Source organism: Denticeps clupeoides, chromosome 5, assembly GCF_900700375.1.
Source record: "Denticeps clupeoides chromosome 5, fDenClu1.1, whole genome shotgun sequence".
NCBI lineage: Eukaryota > Metazoa > Chordata > Actinopteri > Clupeiformes > Denticipitidae > Denticeps > Denticeps clupeoides.
In genome coordinates this window covers 29742318-29758770 of record NC_041711.1, presented here as the reverse complement: position 1 = coordinate 29758770, position 16453 = coordinate 29742318, and the positions used below count along the sequence as shown (strand labels likewise).

The window sequence follows — 16453 nt, the reverse complement described above, 5'->3', positions numbered from 1 at the left end:
GCAGGGACAATAAAAGGTCCGGTCCTTCCAAGGTGCCAGACACATTCCTCAAATCCTCCCATCACCTCAGCCACAAGACACTGATCCTATTCATCATTTAAGCCGTGACCAGTGCTGAGGGAATAATAGACTACATTATGACACAAGACGCTTCCAAATTTGGGATTAGTCTTTTTTTTCTAATTTTAACTCTCGCAGGTAAGATAACTATTAATCAGTATGTTTTTTTAACATTTATAAATTCATAACCATTGTTATATAAGCAGATGCTGTATTATAAATATCACTTAACTATATTCATTGTATTTGGTGATCCCTTTTTAGAAGAACTGAAATCTTATGTCATGAAAAAATATATTTCCCCAGTTGCTGGATATGCAGATGTTGGACTTGAATCCAATGCTATCATCACAACCTCTCCACCCCTCTCTGCTTATTACTTAACTATCAAAATTACCAACCGGATTTACAATGACTCTCTGCAGGATCATAACTCAGAGGACTATAAACGACTCAGAAATGAGGTTGAAACCTTGGTAAGACATTCCATTGCCCATTTGTTATCAGATCTTTCTCAGATCGGATCGTATTTTGTTTTCATCTGACTTCTTTAATTCTTATATGTAACCAATCTGAAACTTCTGTATTTTTGCAAGTCAATTAGTAAATGCAAGTAGTATTTGCAGAATTCATATTCAGATACCCCATTCGATTAGCAAATTGTGTCATGAGTGCCACCATTAAACATTACTTTGTGTATAGTGTTATTATGGGCATACAATAGCAGTCATAGTTTTTATTTATTTTGATAAACTACACCTATTTGTAACATACATGTACATGTACATCAACAAGAAGTACAAAGTTGTATTAAATACTTTAATTCGATTTCGATCAGGTGAACTGCAGATGAATAAAATAGACTTTATCATGAGTGTTATTGCTAATTTCCACAAAACTTTTTTTTTTCTTTGCAGATTAGAAATGTATATATTACATCATCTGATGCTATTTACTTAGAAACAAGAAACATGGGTTTCAGGTGGGAAAATTATTTATTCATAAAATAATAACATTTCAATTGCTGCATGTTTCACTTTACAGTTGTAAGACCATAAAAATACTTTTAGTTGAAATGAATCGCTTATGCCATGAATTATGTGTTTGTTTTTTTATCAGTAATGGATCTGTGATTGCCAACTCTACAATACTGTTTCAAAACAATGACCTGGATGCACCTTTGGTGGGAAATATCTTTAAGGATTTTTCAAATTCTTCTGTCCTTGACATAGACAAGAATGATATATTAGGTACTTTAAATCTTTTATGATATATGGCAGTATTCAGAAAAAAACAATGATTGCCTAAAATAACACAGTGTTGTGATATTTTCTCTGTTACAAGCCCAAAGTGCTCCGCTACCTGATCTTCCTGTGAAAAATACCTCTGAGCCGACAAAAAAGCCTTTTACCAGTGATTCTGCCACGACAGGGACGGGCACCATGCTGGAGCACACCACCCGCTACTCATCCACACCTCCTGTCAGTTTGGATGCTGTCTCAACCACACAACACAGTAGTCCTACCACAACCTCACACTCCACTGACGCCTCTCCTGAATCTCCGATCACCTCTACCAGCACTCTGCCACATTCTTCTGCAAACAATCACAGAGAGATTAGCAGCACCCCTTCAGAGGAAAAAATCCATCCCACTGACCATCCTGAGAGCGCTTCTCCAGAGACACCGATGACGAGCTGGACTTCATCTGTCACGACGAGCACGCTGCCAACCGGTCAAACTCAACACCCTACTTCCTCCACACAGAGTACGCCTGCCCCCATGACTGCCCTGGCTGGAACCAGTGTCAGCACTGAGTCAAGCAGGAACACAGTTCATAGTTCAACAGGTGACAGTAACAACACGCCGTGGCCAGGGTCTTCAGGCGCAAGAACCACACATACCGGTGCGAGCACGAATAGCATATCTACCAGCAAGTCCGCTCACCCGGTGCTGACAGAGATGTCTGAACACTCTGACGTACCGCACCACGCGCACAGCCCTAGCGCCACAACGGCCAGTTCAGCTGGGGTGCCAGGGTGGGGCATTGCCCTTCTGGTCCTGGCTGCCATAATCTTATTCATCCTTTTGATCATCCTGATCATCATCCTTATCTTGGTGAGACTCTCTGACACTCTCTGCAGCATTTTACGTCAGTTTGCAATCTCTTTGTAACATTTCTGCTTCCATTTTGCCCTGATCTGTAGCTGGTGTTCTGGTGTTGCAGAGGAGGCCTTGTGAATGCGTCTGATCCCAACCCATATCGGCAAGGTTACTACAACCCAGACATTCCGCTGTATTCGACACAGTCCACCATCAATTTACCCAATGGCACGTACTCTGTAAGTAAATCCCTGCTTTCTCTTTGCATGCACAGTTAAAATGGGCAGGGTAAAACGGTTTATGGAGAATAAGGAGCCTTTTTGATAGACCGGCCCTCCCCAAACTGGATACTTTCCTCCATTTTACGTGCATTGGACTGCCAGACCCTGGGCAACTTCACATCGCAGGTCAGCTGGCGCCATGTAAAAAGAGAAGCCCAGTGTCCGAGTCATGCCTTTCTGAGCACTCTCTGACCAGGCATTTGGAACATGACTGGCTGCAGTTCACGGGGGGTCGCCTTTGTCAACCCCCCTCCACATTGAGGCACCTACAGACCACCTACCATAATCCTCTCAGGTGTGTCGTAGGTAAACCAGGCCAATGTACCAGACGGATGGTTAAACAGTAAATATGCAGTCATAGCAATGTTTTTCATAAATGCAACCGTTGTTTAGTGATGAGAAACAACAGCCAATCATTTAAGCAGCAATATTTTACTTGAAAATGTATAATTAAAGATAAAACAACATGTAAGGGCATACAAGATTCTCAATGAAAGTTTATTATGTTGTATTATATTATACTAAAATATATGTTTAGCAAAAACCGATTTTTTTGATCATGTACATTCTCTATGTGTCTCAGTTCAAAACTCCTGCAACAAACGAAACATCCAGCCAGGGAAAATTGGCTATGGTTACTAGGCATTCCCAATTCCCTCTGCTTTCATAGGCATCCCTTTGTCCCCTTCCTGCTTTGACATGGAAACCTGAAGCGTGGGAAACACAAACCTTCCAAAGAGGCACCATCCTGCCTCTTTTACTTCTGTCCTATTTCTAGACCTGCAGTGCACCAGCCTTATCTGCATTTAGAAAGCACTGTCCATGTTTAAATACAAATAGATGAATCAGAGAAAGGGGAAACTCAAAACTACAGTATCTGTTTTATAGTCCAGAATAAATCAGTATCCACAAGGCTCATTGCTAGGAGCAATTTGTGTTTTTTGTTGTTTTTTTTTATCTCACAGTGTACTTTTACCTACACACCCCCTGGTTTAAGATGAAATGCCTTAGATTAGAGGCATCTGCTTTTATAAGTCATAGAATTAGATTTTAGCCTAAACAGCAACTTTAAATTATCCAGAGTGTGCATTTACTGTCTACAGGCCCATGTTGGACTTACTGCTGTTTGAAGAAATTTTAAAACAAATTTAGTGATTCAACTTTTAAAAAACATTAATGCTTTGAAACCATGCAAGTTTGCTGTTTTAACAAAAGTTAATGATCAACGTCGTCCCATCATCATCATCCAAGCATTTGTTAAATGTCCCCTCATATGAAAATTTATTTTGCTTTTATACTGGTCTTAGTGGTCTCTTTCCAAAGCCTTGGTGCAGAATTACAGCCACTTTCAGCCAGTCCCAAAATGAGGTATCTGTAGCTTTAAATGCTAATGAGGAGGAGAGGGGCGGGGCAAGGAAAGCGGCCTATAGAACCACAGCATTTGTAAATGTACATAGTTCGTTGTGCCTCTATTGCCATAACATAACAAACGGTTGTTCGGTTCTCCTCACCTGTGTCTGAAGTGGCCATTTTATTAGGTATGCACTTCGCTTGGCACGCTTGTGTACCCAGTTCCTCTGCCAGGTTCATTGCTGACTGATGAGTTGCGATGGGTCTCCTCAATAGTTTGCCAACACTCTCACATGCAACAAATGATCAGTAAATGTGAAGACATCAATGAGCGAGTGAAATAGCCACCACTGATAGAATCACAAGAGACAAATGGTGTCCCTGGGGTTCAGGTTCAGACAAAGGATTGTGACATCAACACAATTCTAATCTTTGTGGCTCTACACACCACCACAATGGATTTGAAATTAAATATATCAGGTGAACGGTGTATGAATTGCAACAGTTTGTACACTGCTCGAAAAAATAAAGGGGACACTTAAACAACACAATGTAACAATGTAAGGCATGGTTCGGCAGTGGTACCACAGACCACTTCTCAGTTCCTATGCTTTCTGGCTGATGCTTTAGCCACTTTTGAATGCTGGTGGTGCTTTCACTCGAGTGGTAGCATGAGATGGCATCTACAACCCACACAATTGTAGTGTCCAAAGCATGGAGGCACTATGAGGAGACAGGCCAGTACATCAGGGGACGTGGAGGAGACCATAAGAGGGCACTACCCAGCAGCAGGACCACTACCTCCACCTTTGTGGAAGGAGGAACACTGTCAGAGCCCTGCAAAATGACCTCCAGCAGGCCATAAATGTGCATGTGTCAGCGCAAATGGTCAGAAACAGACTCCATGAGGGCCTGAGCGTCCTCAGTTGGGGGTTGTGCTTACAGCCCAACACCATGCAGCACGTTTGGCGTTTGCCAGAGAACATTAGAAGATTGGCAAATTCACCACTGGAACCCTGTGTTCCTCACAGATGAAAGCCGGTTCACACTGAGCACATGTAACAGATGTGACAGAGTCTGGAGACGCCATGGAGAACGTTCTGCTGCCTGCAACATCCTCCAGCATGAGCGGTTTGGCAGTGGGTCAGTAATGGTGTGGGGTGGCATAGCACAGCCCTCCATGTGCTCGCCAGAGGTAGCCTGACTACCATTGGGTACCGAGATGAGATCCTCAGACCCCTTGTAAGATCATATGCTGGTGCGGTTGGCCCTGGATTCCACCTAATGCAAGACAATGCTAGATCTCATGTGGCTGGAATGTGTCAGCAGTTCCTGCAAGACAAAGGCATTGATGCTATGGACTTGCCCGGCCATTCCTCAGACCTGAATCCAACTGAGCATATCTGGGACATCATGTCTCGCTCCATCCACCAACGCCATGTTGCACCACACACTGTCCCGGTTTGAAGCCTTGCAAGGGCAAGGTACTGTTGATCAAATGTTAGGTGTTGTCTTGATTTCATGATGTTTCATATCACTATGGACTGTCTAACCTGTATGTAGCTGAAATGACAATAAGCTCAACTTGAACTTGTGCATTGAACAAGTGCATTTTAGTCAAATATCCCTAACTTTTCATGAGTAGTGTAAATAACGTGGCTACGCATACACAGAAATGTTGCTATTAAAATGTATTAGGAAAGAAATAAGCCATTGTCACAATCATCAATAGTATTTGCCTGTATGAAAACTGGCAGCAGCGTGTTGTATAATTTTCATCAAAAACTATTATTAATTCATTCTTTATCCTTTCACAGGAGGACTCACCCAAGAAAGGCAGAACAGGAATGTATGTGGTGAACGAGTGATGCTGACACCATCTCTGATTCTGGTTTGTGTCAAATGTACAAAAAAATATCCATTTTTTTTCAAATCGCTAGAGTTCAACTCAGGAATATAATGAATGAAATTCTGATGGTGTTCCTCTATCATTCAGCAGTCTTAACTGATTTAGCTAAAAGAAGACTGATGAAATGCATCAAAGGAAACCACCGACTCACAGAGGAATCACAGAAAAAGAACATTTCTTATTTCTTCATTTCTTTTCATTGTTCTGCTGTAAGTTATTGAATAGGACATGGTTATTTTCTTCCACTTTGTAAATAAATGTACTTTCTTCTCAAACTGTCTAACAGAGTGGCTGAATTTTGGACCCTTGACTAGTTGTATTTGTCAAGCTCTCCAGGGGTCAGGAGAGCAGTAGAAAGCAGAGTTACACATATTTTAATTGAGTATTTGAGATCATGGCTGGGATTTCTGATTATTTGGAAGGCGGGTATAGGGTCAGGGTTAAACCCCATTAACTGATGTACATTGAAAACATGCTGGATATACACTATTTATCAGATGGCCGTCAACTTTGGAGGTCATGAAAAAGAGCAATCAGAGATGGTGAACAGTTCTTATGGTTTCCATAATCAGCTAATAGATCCTACATTTACTCTGTAGCAGTACTAATTTAGAAAAAGGTGAAGATCCATTTCTATTCATTCAGAGTAAGGATGAAATACACCTGAACATTATCTAAAAGATATATAAATGAAATAACTTTTCTGTTTGGAATGCATGCCGTACTTTTCCCCACATCAAATAGAAACCATTCATAAAGGGTGGAGGCTTTTGTGCCAAAGGTGGGGCTGCATCTGATAAATGTTAAAACATGAAATAGCCATTAACAAAAACTTATCTGACAAACATTCTTTTGTTCTACACTGAGCATGTTTTAGGCTTAAGAAAGAAAAACAACTTTAACTGTGGGGTTTGCAAACGACCTGGATAATTTGCTTCATTACGCATGATGTTACAAATGGTAAGAAATTCAGCCACATTATTTTATAATCTCATGAAGGCGTCTTATTGTACTGTAATGTCAATGCCATTTTCATAGACTTTTAATCTTTAACAATCATATATATTAAAACAATCTTTAATTATTCACTTAATACAAATCATTGCTTCCTTCCATTTTTTGCATTTCCATTATTTAAAAAAAACTATTACTAAGAATTCAACCTTGTTTCAAACCTTTTTAATTCAACAGAACCACTGGAAATACCGAATAACACTACGAGTTTACAAGCCATTTTTACTCCACTTATACAAAACCTGAATGGACATTCTTGTTACATGAATTTCAATTAATAAACTTGTGCAAAGCTTTTCTTTATAATCTAAAAATCTCAAACTGGAATAATACAACGTCGCCCTCTGGTGGCCACACAGTATTATATAGTATATTACAAGTGTGCATGTGACAACTATCAAACATATGTAAATCATTCATTGTATAGATTTACTTGATGGATTGTTCGTTGTCTGCAGTTCCCACACTTTCAGCCACAACTCTAAAGCGTATTTGGTGCCAGTGCTGACACGCTCCACATCTTCTCCATCAGCTGGGGCTCGGTTGCAGAGAACGCTGACGGGCAAGGGTGACGTGGTCATTTGACCCCCTGGAGACACCTCAAGCATGCTGTGGAGCCCAAACAAACACACAAGACAACACCTTCACAGATATTTTACAGTTTTGTGATAAATAGAGAAACGTAACAATACTGACTACATCCTTTTAATTACCTCTACCAGCCAAGTGCATCCCTGTTACGCTAACTGCATAATAACTAATGGAGAGAATGCAAACAGGCTTCTTTTACCTCACTGTTTCCGGCAGGTTAGCAGACAACAGTTCAGGTTGCTCTTCTCCATCTACAGCGGATACAATGGCTCTGACCAGCTCTGCGTCCACCCAGAGGCAGGCACTCACTTCAGCAGGTTCGGGATTCAGAGATGCCTGGGGTTAAAAAGGAATGATGAAGCAATCGCTTTATGAAATGCAAACTATTTTTTTCTGTAAAGAGCAAATTGTACCTGAAGCTGCAGGTGAGACAGAGAGCTTTGCAGAAGCATGTAAGTTACAATGTGGTGTCTCTGGGGAAGCTCTCTTGACAGCATGGGTGGATATGCAGACTGGAGGCAAGAGGCAGGGGAGAATATGTGACAGAATGCTGCAGCCTCCATGGCGTTTCATTACAGCACTGGAATCCTTTTCAAGCTACCTCCCACAGCCCCAGCAGCTCCGATGTGAACTCTTTGGGATTCAGATTAAGTCCTGTCTCCTCCCTCAACTCCCTCAGTCCAGCATCCAGCAACTGACATTACAAGACATTACAAGCTTCACCAAATGTGGACATGAACCAAAATCAGTACCATGCATAATAGCAATAGAACATGCCACACCCGTTCATCCGCTTCAACATGGCCTCCTGCAAAAACAGAAATAAAAAGGATTGCTTAGTTGCTCCATGTAAACATTTAAAGGTCCCCTATTATGAAAATTTCACTCTGTGAGATTTTTTTAACATTAATACATGTTCCCCTTGCCTGCCTATGGTCCAGAATTGGCTAGAAATGGTGACACGTGTAAAGCGTGCTTTCGCCATTCTGCTTCGCCGTTCAGAGCGCGAACACATTCTAAGGATGTTTAGGTCTAGAATTTGTCCCCTTATGTCGTCATAAGGGGAAAGGTTACCTCCCCTTTCTCATGCTTTGAGAATTTCCCACCCCTCCCCTAAAACATTATCTCCACCAACCGTCATGGCTTCCAAACATGCATTGCAGTTGCTCGATGATTGGATGTAAAAAAATAAGCACATTTGTAGTTTTTTCTGGAAAACCATTGGTGAATGGCGTTGATGACGTGATTTCCATGAAAGCTGGCTCACCTCCTCATTAGCATTTAAAGATACACACACATACTTGCGGCATTTATCAGACACGCTTTTCCAGAGTGACTTATAATCAGGAGTTAGAGGGACAGCTTCCCTGGAGCAACTGGGGGTTAAGAGTCATGCTCAGGAACTCAGGTAACAAGTGGGGTTTGAAATATATATATAAGGGTGGTAGTAGCCTAGTGGGTAACACACTCGCCTATGAACCAGAAAATCCCACTTACTACCATTGTGTCCCTGAACAAGACACTTAACCCTGAGTGTCTCCAGGGGGGGACTGTCCCTGTAACTACTGATTGTAAGTCGCAGACAAATGCTATAAATGTAAATATATAAAAGCAAGAAAAAAAGGTCATGTCAGGGGACCTTTAAGACAGTGTATGAAGAGTCATGAGCGCTCGTACCGGGTGGGACCCAGAGGTTGGGGAAGATCCTGAGACTGGCCGCCCGTCTGGTGAGCAGCAAGCGCTGATCCGAGGACTGCAACAGAACCGCCACGCCGACGTCCACGCCGCGGCTCCGCACCTCCGCCGGGAGCGAAGCCGCCTCGCCGGAAGACAGGTGCTTGAAGGGGCAGAACGGCGCCCTCTAAAGCAGGAACGAAGAGCTCGAACCTTCAGACGGACGGACAGGTTCCCCCCGACGCGGGGAGCCGAGCGCTCACCTTGAGCAGCACTCCGTGCTCGGCGTCGGCGAGGACGAAGCGGCGGCCCTGCAGCGAGCAGGCCACACGGGCCTGGTCCCCCGATGTCCCCGCGAAGTGTCCCGTGATGCTCTGCCACGGGACAGAAGGGCATCAGAATGTCCCCCACGCACGACCCGTTTCACGTTGCACCACCGACCTGTACGAACCGCGCACGCTGTGGAGCAGCCTTGTCCTTGGACAGGTACACCAGAACCCTGCGAACCTGCTCCATAGGTGTGGCTCTAACACGACGGAATCAGAACTGGAGACCAGCAGATGGTTCTCGTTAAAAAGAAGTAAAACTTGGGCGAACACAAATATTATTTAACATGAAACTGAAAGCACGTTTCAAATGACAGGCGCCTGGTCACTTCCTGGTCACGTGTTCCTACTCCTCGCTGTGTTTGGTTGGCACTTCACCGCCACCTGGCGGAATGCGTGGGTAAAACACGATGCGATGCCCACAACATAATACAAAAGACATCAACTCCTGCTTTTCTTGTAGTTTGTACAAAAATAATCGTTTATTTAACATCAGTCAATAAATGCCATATTAACATCTTACGCCTATACAATGGCATGCATATGTATGTACATATATATAATTTCTGGTGAAAAAACACACTTAAATCTAAATTTAAAGAAATGTAGATGTCCATAAATTGCTTTGCATATCAAAATTACATCTAACATAGTCCTTTAGCACTGATCAAAGAGCCATTTGGCAATCACATTTAATACATTCAACTAGGCTGGATTTTTTTCAGCAATTCATAATGACTCAGCATGCAGAATGGCCTGTGGTCCCAATAGATAAGTCCTTTTCTAGGGTCTCCTCTATCTGCGATTGTTTCCTGAACATTATCTTCGGAAAGCTTTTGCCAATGCTCCTTTGATGCCACCAGTACAGTGCACCCAAAAGAATTAGACAGATCACCATTAGGAATGAAACTGCCACTAGTTCACCATAGTAATTTTTGGATTGTGCCACAGGATGGTTGCAGCGCTCCTCCACCTTCGCGTGGGGCTGTGAGTTGACTGTGTGCTTTGCTGCTTGCTCCTCCATTTCTTTTTCAGCGGTGATCTCATAAGTTGCGTTCAGCCCAGAGTCCACTGATGTTTTTCCTCCCAGGGTTGTCCACGTTGTTTTAAAGTCCTCCTGTAGCATACGAGGAGAGGCAGCCAGCTGCACGTGGAAAACTGCGGTGATCTGCTCTGGGTTTGGGCCTTCGGCAGTAATGCAGTGGTAGCTTCCTATGGTTGCCGGGCTGGCAGAGAAGATCAGGTAACCCTCTAACGTCTGGAAGAAGATGCCATGGGGCAGAGGGGTGTTGTTTGAGAACTTCCAGCTAACATGGTCCTCATCTGAGGTTTTAGGACATTTAAGCATCATCATCCTGTTAAGATGCTGATACACAACTTTGTCTGAAAAAAGATATACAAACAGTTTAATTTGTAAAGTGATTATGGCGACTTTTCCTTCCCATTTAACCACTGATGCCCATTATATTATTACTGGCATTTTGAGGAGCTTTTAGTATTTTTGTAGTATTTGTGTACTGAAGAGATGTCAGACAGGCATACCAGGAGATGGTTTGCTTGAGCGATGTACAGGTTCCCGAAAATCTCCACACTTCTCTGTTACATTCCCATACTCTACGTCCTGGCGTCTGAAACCAACAGTTATGATGTTCTTTGAATTGTGTAAATTGAATCTATGTTAAAAGGATCCTGGGACAGATGAAATGTACAGAGCTTGAAAGCAATATGGCACAATAACTTATGTTTAAACTAATCATTACACAGATTTTAGTGTCCAGGTACACATTACAGGAACATTATACAAACATTTATAATGACTATTATACAAAACACAGAAAGAGGAGCTCACGAATCAGAGACAATCGTGGACACACTGGCACAGATCCCACGAGACGTGTCCCAAGCACAGAAGGGGTCTTGTTTCGAAACGCACACCTGGCAGGTAGAGTAGTTGGAGCAACAGGGACACAGGCACCTGGGTAACACCTTCAGAGGAGCCTACAAAAACCACTCCCTTCATGGAGTAAAGAAAGTAAAGGAGTGAATATTTTCATAAATTGGCTAATAAATGCTGGTTTCATTGTGAATATGAAATATGAATTATTTTGACATGCAGACAAACATTTAGTCCAGTTAATACCTTAGCAGTGGAGAGGAGGAGGCTTTTCATGACTTGCGGTGGTGTGAAAACTTGAGTTTTGTCAATGATGCGGTGACCAGTTCCCAGCAGTACGGCTTTGTGAAGAAACCCAGATTCTGGCCAAGAAAGTAAAACAAAACCACTGGAACAACTCAAAGTATCAAGTCAGGCAGGGAAATCAGCTTTGTCGGCTGAGTCTCTTTTAAAAAATGTTACGTACCAGTAAGAAGGAAGAGCACGGTGTAGGCCCGGCCGTTGGCAGCCTTTGTTCGCTGGACGGCGATACGACAGTAATCCTCATCTGCAGACACGAGCGCCAATCTGCGATTCACGGCCTGCACTTTGCCGTCAGTCAGAAAGGTCTTCCTCACATATTCTAACTTTTTGCCATTTTCATGGAGCAGCCCACACTAAAACAGGGAGAAAGGACCTTAGCTGCTACTTCAAGTGGCCCCTGTTCTAAATTCTCAGAATGCTTTCAGTGTGGAAAAGCATCTCCTCTTAATTGATATTAAATGATCATAAAGTATTTACCTTGCCTATGTTGAGGGCCTTATCTGTTTGTGGAAGCCATTGATTGGTCTCCGTTTTATAGGTTTTGTAGTTACCAGAAAACACTGCATTGACGTCACTAAGCTGAAAAGCACACACAACAGACGCCGCTGCTGCTGAAGGCCTACGGCAGAAAGAAAGAAATAGAAAAGCAATTTAGACTTGATCAGATGCTGTTTTTTTTTTACTGAAGAATGTGGGGTTTTAAACTGACCACTGAGAAGAGAAGACACCATAGAACAAAGTGTTGTCTGCTCGTTCATTCTCCGGTGGAGGCAGGGCCACAATGTCCTGCATGACAGTAAATGGGAGCTGCCGTTGGGGCTGACAGACCAGCGGTGCTTTGGCGAATGTGGTCCAGCGTTTCTGCAGCATGTACTCTCCACCAACATCATCCTGGCACAGGAGACATTTTGAATGGTATAGTCACTGCGGGACTACTGAAGAAGCTTTTGGACAAATCTGTGGTCTTAAATAAAAGAACGGCATACCGTGCAGACCTGGGCCACACGCGACACCGTCAGCTTCTCCGTGAAGGTGTACTCCTTACCAACTTCACTAAAGAAAAAGTAAACCTTCCGTTCACTGGGAACAAAAAACGACTTGATGAAGGTGGGTTCTGAAAGGGAGAAGAACATTATTACGCCTTGGTGTACAGGCCAGGTCAGGAGCGTCAGGCGGGCCACGTCTCACCACAAACCTTCAAGTACGCTCATGTGTGAATCAAGTGTCATGTCATTGCGTCCTTTGCTAAGATAGCGTGAGATGCTTGGCTTTTTCTCCAGATAGTCTGATGTTGTGGCTGTGTACAACTCTCCATCTGCACAGAATATGGTTGTGAGGGTTATGAGGGGCATTTCATTGGTTTGAATTACCATGTAGTAGAATGTATTCTTATAATGGCTGCTTACCAACTGTAATGGCTGCACTTCTTTTCAGTGGGTTAAATGGACAATGGCCTCTGACCTCCTTTGGAGATCCAAGAAATTCCAATGTTTCTCTATCCTAAAGGTGAAGGTGGGAAGCAAACAAAACAAAAAAAATTTCCTCATCTGAAGTCTGAAAGTAGCGTAGACTCTTATCTTTTTTTTAATCTTACAAAAAGCCTGCTGTGAGGTTTGAAGGCATGGGATCCACAGGCATACAGGTGTGTGCCATTGAGGAACTGCAGAACTCGGATGTAGTTGGGGCAGTCCACCTTGGAAATGAGACAAGGTGTTGAGGTCCATTCCTTTTTTTTTTATTATTTGTACATGAATTCCCTCCCAGTAATAAATACCTTCTCGTTTTTGCCCCGTTCGGTGCATTGATTTATATTTTCTGGGCCCGGTGGCCAAACTGTCTACAGAGGGATAATCAGTGTCAGTTCAAAACACAGGAATAGAGGACTAATAAAATGAACAGAAATGTATGAGATGTAAGATTTTTTTTATCAAAATAACTTTTATGTTTGACACTTTGATGTTTGATTTAAGCTGTAGTAAAATTCATCTTATCTGTATAACTAAACTCACTATGGCATACCTGCCAAATGATTTAAGATACACATGGTATAAGGTCTCTTTATCTGAAAGGTTATGCCTGCAGTGCTGATTTCTAAGCAATGGGATTTTGTGGGGTGCTTTTCGGGCTAGTGGTTTATAGCTCATCATGTCCACCGCAGATCAGCATAGCTGGTGGAGACCTTGTACAGCTACATAAAATTATTTTATTTGATTATTTTAATACTAAACACAATTCCAAAATTGATAAGATGTCCAGACGTTTGCCTGGTGGTGCAATGTGTGGATAACCCACCTTGCGTTTAACAGTCATCACACCAGGCTGACTGACATCCAGGGATAACACCTCATCACGAGCCCCCACATAAAGAGTCGCACCATCGTCACTCAGCAGAAGTGTGGTGGCATTATCGATGCCCTGGAAGACTACGCTGACTTCATCTGCAAGGGAGGAAACTGCAAGCGGCGATACTTTTATTTAAGGTGCTCAGAGTACATTTAAACATGACACGCTGCATGCCAATGACCAAACAGGCACATCTGAAACTAACTTTACTTCTCGGCCTTAACCACTACTGCCTCAACAGGCTTTTCAACGCCTCTGCATGCAGTGAAATTAGTCTTTGAGACAGCTGCATATCATTTCCCCCAAATGCATGTAGATCAATGTCATCTGAAGGATGGAAAAGGCACTGGCACCATGTCAGAAGTCACATCCCATGGTTGTGGAAAAGATGTGTCCTACACATTATTAAAACGTCATTTCAGCAGAAACAAATGCGTCTGGAAGACAACCTCAAATAACTAGTGAAGCTAATCATGAAAAGGCTCTGGTCAGGGAGGTAGCCTGATGTGGATGGCAGATAAAAACGGCATGAAGTTGCCTTTTACAAACTAACAGTCTTTACTAGGCTACAAATCCTTCACCATTTCAGTCTGGTTTCAAAACAGTTCAACCCTATATTGATCTACAGTGATGCATTTAATGCAGTGAAATCACTGTACTTTTAACATTGCACCTAATTTGCTTTATTTATGATAAATGTATTAATGATTCTTTGTGATTAAACATATTTTATAGATCTAATAAATGAGTTTCTATAACTGATAGGAATCTCTCTATGAGAACAGACTTATTTCCTTTTATCACTTTTCATTAGCTTTCAATCTTACAATGACAAAGATGTTTAAACAGATTAAATCGGATCATATCATCCTTGTAAACCTCATCAGATAATAGACAAAAAGTTATTTGAGTGTCTATCACAGACCAGTAACTGCTGTCAAAAAGATTGTGTAATTATAAATCTATGCACGTCTAGTTTGAGTTTAGACTTCATGGCTAATCAGTTTCACTTTCCTGTTCCTTTTGCAAAGAATTCTATCTTCAACTTTTTTTAAAAATCTTTTTTATTCTTCTTAATTCTTCAGATTAAAATTTTCTATGCTATGTTCATCCACTAGTGGTTTTAAAGGCATGTTGCATGTTTTCTGCATGTTGCATGTATCTTAATGCACAATGTTTATTACTTATTGGAAATTTAAGGAAGTATAAAAAAATACTTATATAATACTACCAATTACATGACTGGTAAATGTTGTACAGTCAAGTGTTTGCATTTACTTCTTTCATGTTCCTCTGTATTTTTCATTTTGAAGATCCAGTAAAAAGCAGAAGTCAGATATGACAGTCAGTTCTGTATTTGGTCTAACTGTGGCAAAAATGGACAAGAATTATCGAAGCATGCATCAATCCATCTCATATTTTCAGACAATTTGTTCTGTAAAGAAATAACACCTACTGTCTGTTCCAAAGTTTCTCAGATCTCAAATTTACATAAAAAAATGTAATTCATCAGGAGCACTGTAGCTTCATGGCGGTGAACAGGGGTCAACCGGCTTGATTTCTGACATTGACCATACACTCCTGCCACAGTTGCTCCGCTCTGCTCTTCTCTCTCGGACTAGATTGGTTAGTTTGTGCTTGAACTGCTAGATATTGCATCCCGTCGCGTTATTACATTGCCACAGTACGCTGAACCACAAAACCCATGTGAAAAACATTGGGTCTGATCTTTGTAAATGTGTTGGGGAATCTAGCCTTTCATTTTATTTCAGTTTAGCACAGTTTTAAGATCTCATATCGTTTGTCTGAATTTGATTCATTTACAAGATTAATTAAAAAGACAGCTTATTTTAGTTAAATGTATTTAGTGGCGATTTCCAGTAAATGATTTGACTCAGAAAGGAGGTACGCCATCGTGGTGCAAAAGAGATTTTTTTACTCACCACGAGGCATTAGGATATTCCAAGAAGCTACAAGCAGGAAGAGCTTTCTGACTTGAAAATGGGCCATACTCTCTGAAATATTATTCTGAAGAATGTCCTGAGAGTTCTTGTAAAATCCGGAGCTGCTCTGATCGGCGAGAGAGCTGTCGGCCCGTTCTTCGGTTTCAGAGTGGAAGGTTGAAGAAAGCAGGAAGGAAAAGCGCACTCTTCTCTTCTCAGACTAGGCTGGGGCGCTTCTCACATTGGTTAGCAAGTAGCGCACGAGGGCGTGAAAAATGAACTTAAATCAGATTATGCACCAAACATTGTGTGGTTTTACTGTGTGGCTGATGGATTTTAGCATCATGTAATATCATATGTTCTTCTATTCAGTTCATTGTCCCTTCCCCTCACCACTACAGACATTTTGCCACCAGAAACATCTTTTTACACACCTTAATAAAGCTAAAAATATTTTATTGTCCAAACTCAACTCGTCTGTTCCTCAGTTTTGTACAATTTTACACTGTTTTCTTGTATTTATCGTATGTTTGCTTTGTAATTTTGTGTTGTGTCCTTGAGGTCTGTGAAATGTGCCTATAAATAAAATGTATTACAATAATGTGTATATACCATCATATATATATGACATATCGCTAATGTATTGTTAGTATGTTATAAAAG

At 41.8% G+C, this 16453-nt stretch overlaps 3 protein-coding genes across 3 annotated transcripts; 1 reads left to right on the top strand and 2 right to left on the bottom strand.

The window, feature by feature from the left end:
• Positions 1 to 27: 27 nt before the first annotated feature.
• Positions 28 to 5661, top strand: LOC114790702 (uncharacterized protein PB18E9.04c). Its single transcript, XM_028980991.1, has 7 exons — positions 28 to 198; positions 367 to 536; positions 978 to 1042; positions 1180 to 1310; positions 1405 to 2177; positions 2267 to 2401; positions 5611 to 5661. Exons 1-7 carry the CDS (start codon positions 138 to 140, stop codon positions 5659 to 5661), a joined length of 1386 nt encoding a protein of 461 aa, XP_028836824.1. The 5' UTR covers positions 28 to 137.
• Positions 5662 to 6728: 1067 nt separating this feature from the next.
• nudt17 (nudix (nucleoside diphosphate linked moiety X)-type motif 17) lies at positions 6729 to 9672 on the bottom strand. Its single transcript, XM_028979008.1, has 8 exons — positions 9423 to 9672; positions 9245 to 9355; positions 8985 to 9168; positions 8090 to 8115; positions 7909 to 8001; positions 7721 to 7819; positions 7507 to 7643; positions 6729 to 7325 (listed from the first exon to the last, which is right to left on the bottom strand). The coding sequence occupies exons 1-8, from the start codon at positions 9495 to 9497 to the stop codon at positions 7133 to 7135; spliced, it is 918 nt and encodes a 305-aa protein (XP_028834841.1). The 5' UTR covers positions 9498 to 9672; the 3' UTR covers positions 6729 to 7132.
• Positions 9673 to 9759: 87 nt separating this feature from the next.
• Positions 9760 to 16318, bottom strand: LOC114789710 (semaphorin-4A-like). Its single transcript, XM_028979005.1, is given in 15 exon segments — positions 9760 to 10690; positions 10850 to 10935; positions 11157 to 11269; positions 11271 to 11321; positions 11448 to 11563; positions 11668 to 11857; positions 11982 to 12123; positions 12214 to 12395; positions 12491 to 12618; positions 12700 to 12819; positions 12911 to 13004; positions 13099 to 13197; positions 13279 to 13341; positions 13797 to 13957; positions 15791 to 16318. Coding segments are annotated over 15 exon segments (2256 nt in total). The 5' UTR covers positions 15858 to 16318; the 3' UTR covers positions 9760 to 10046.
• Positions 16319 to 16453: the final 135 nt, after the last annotated feature.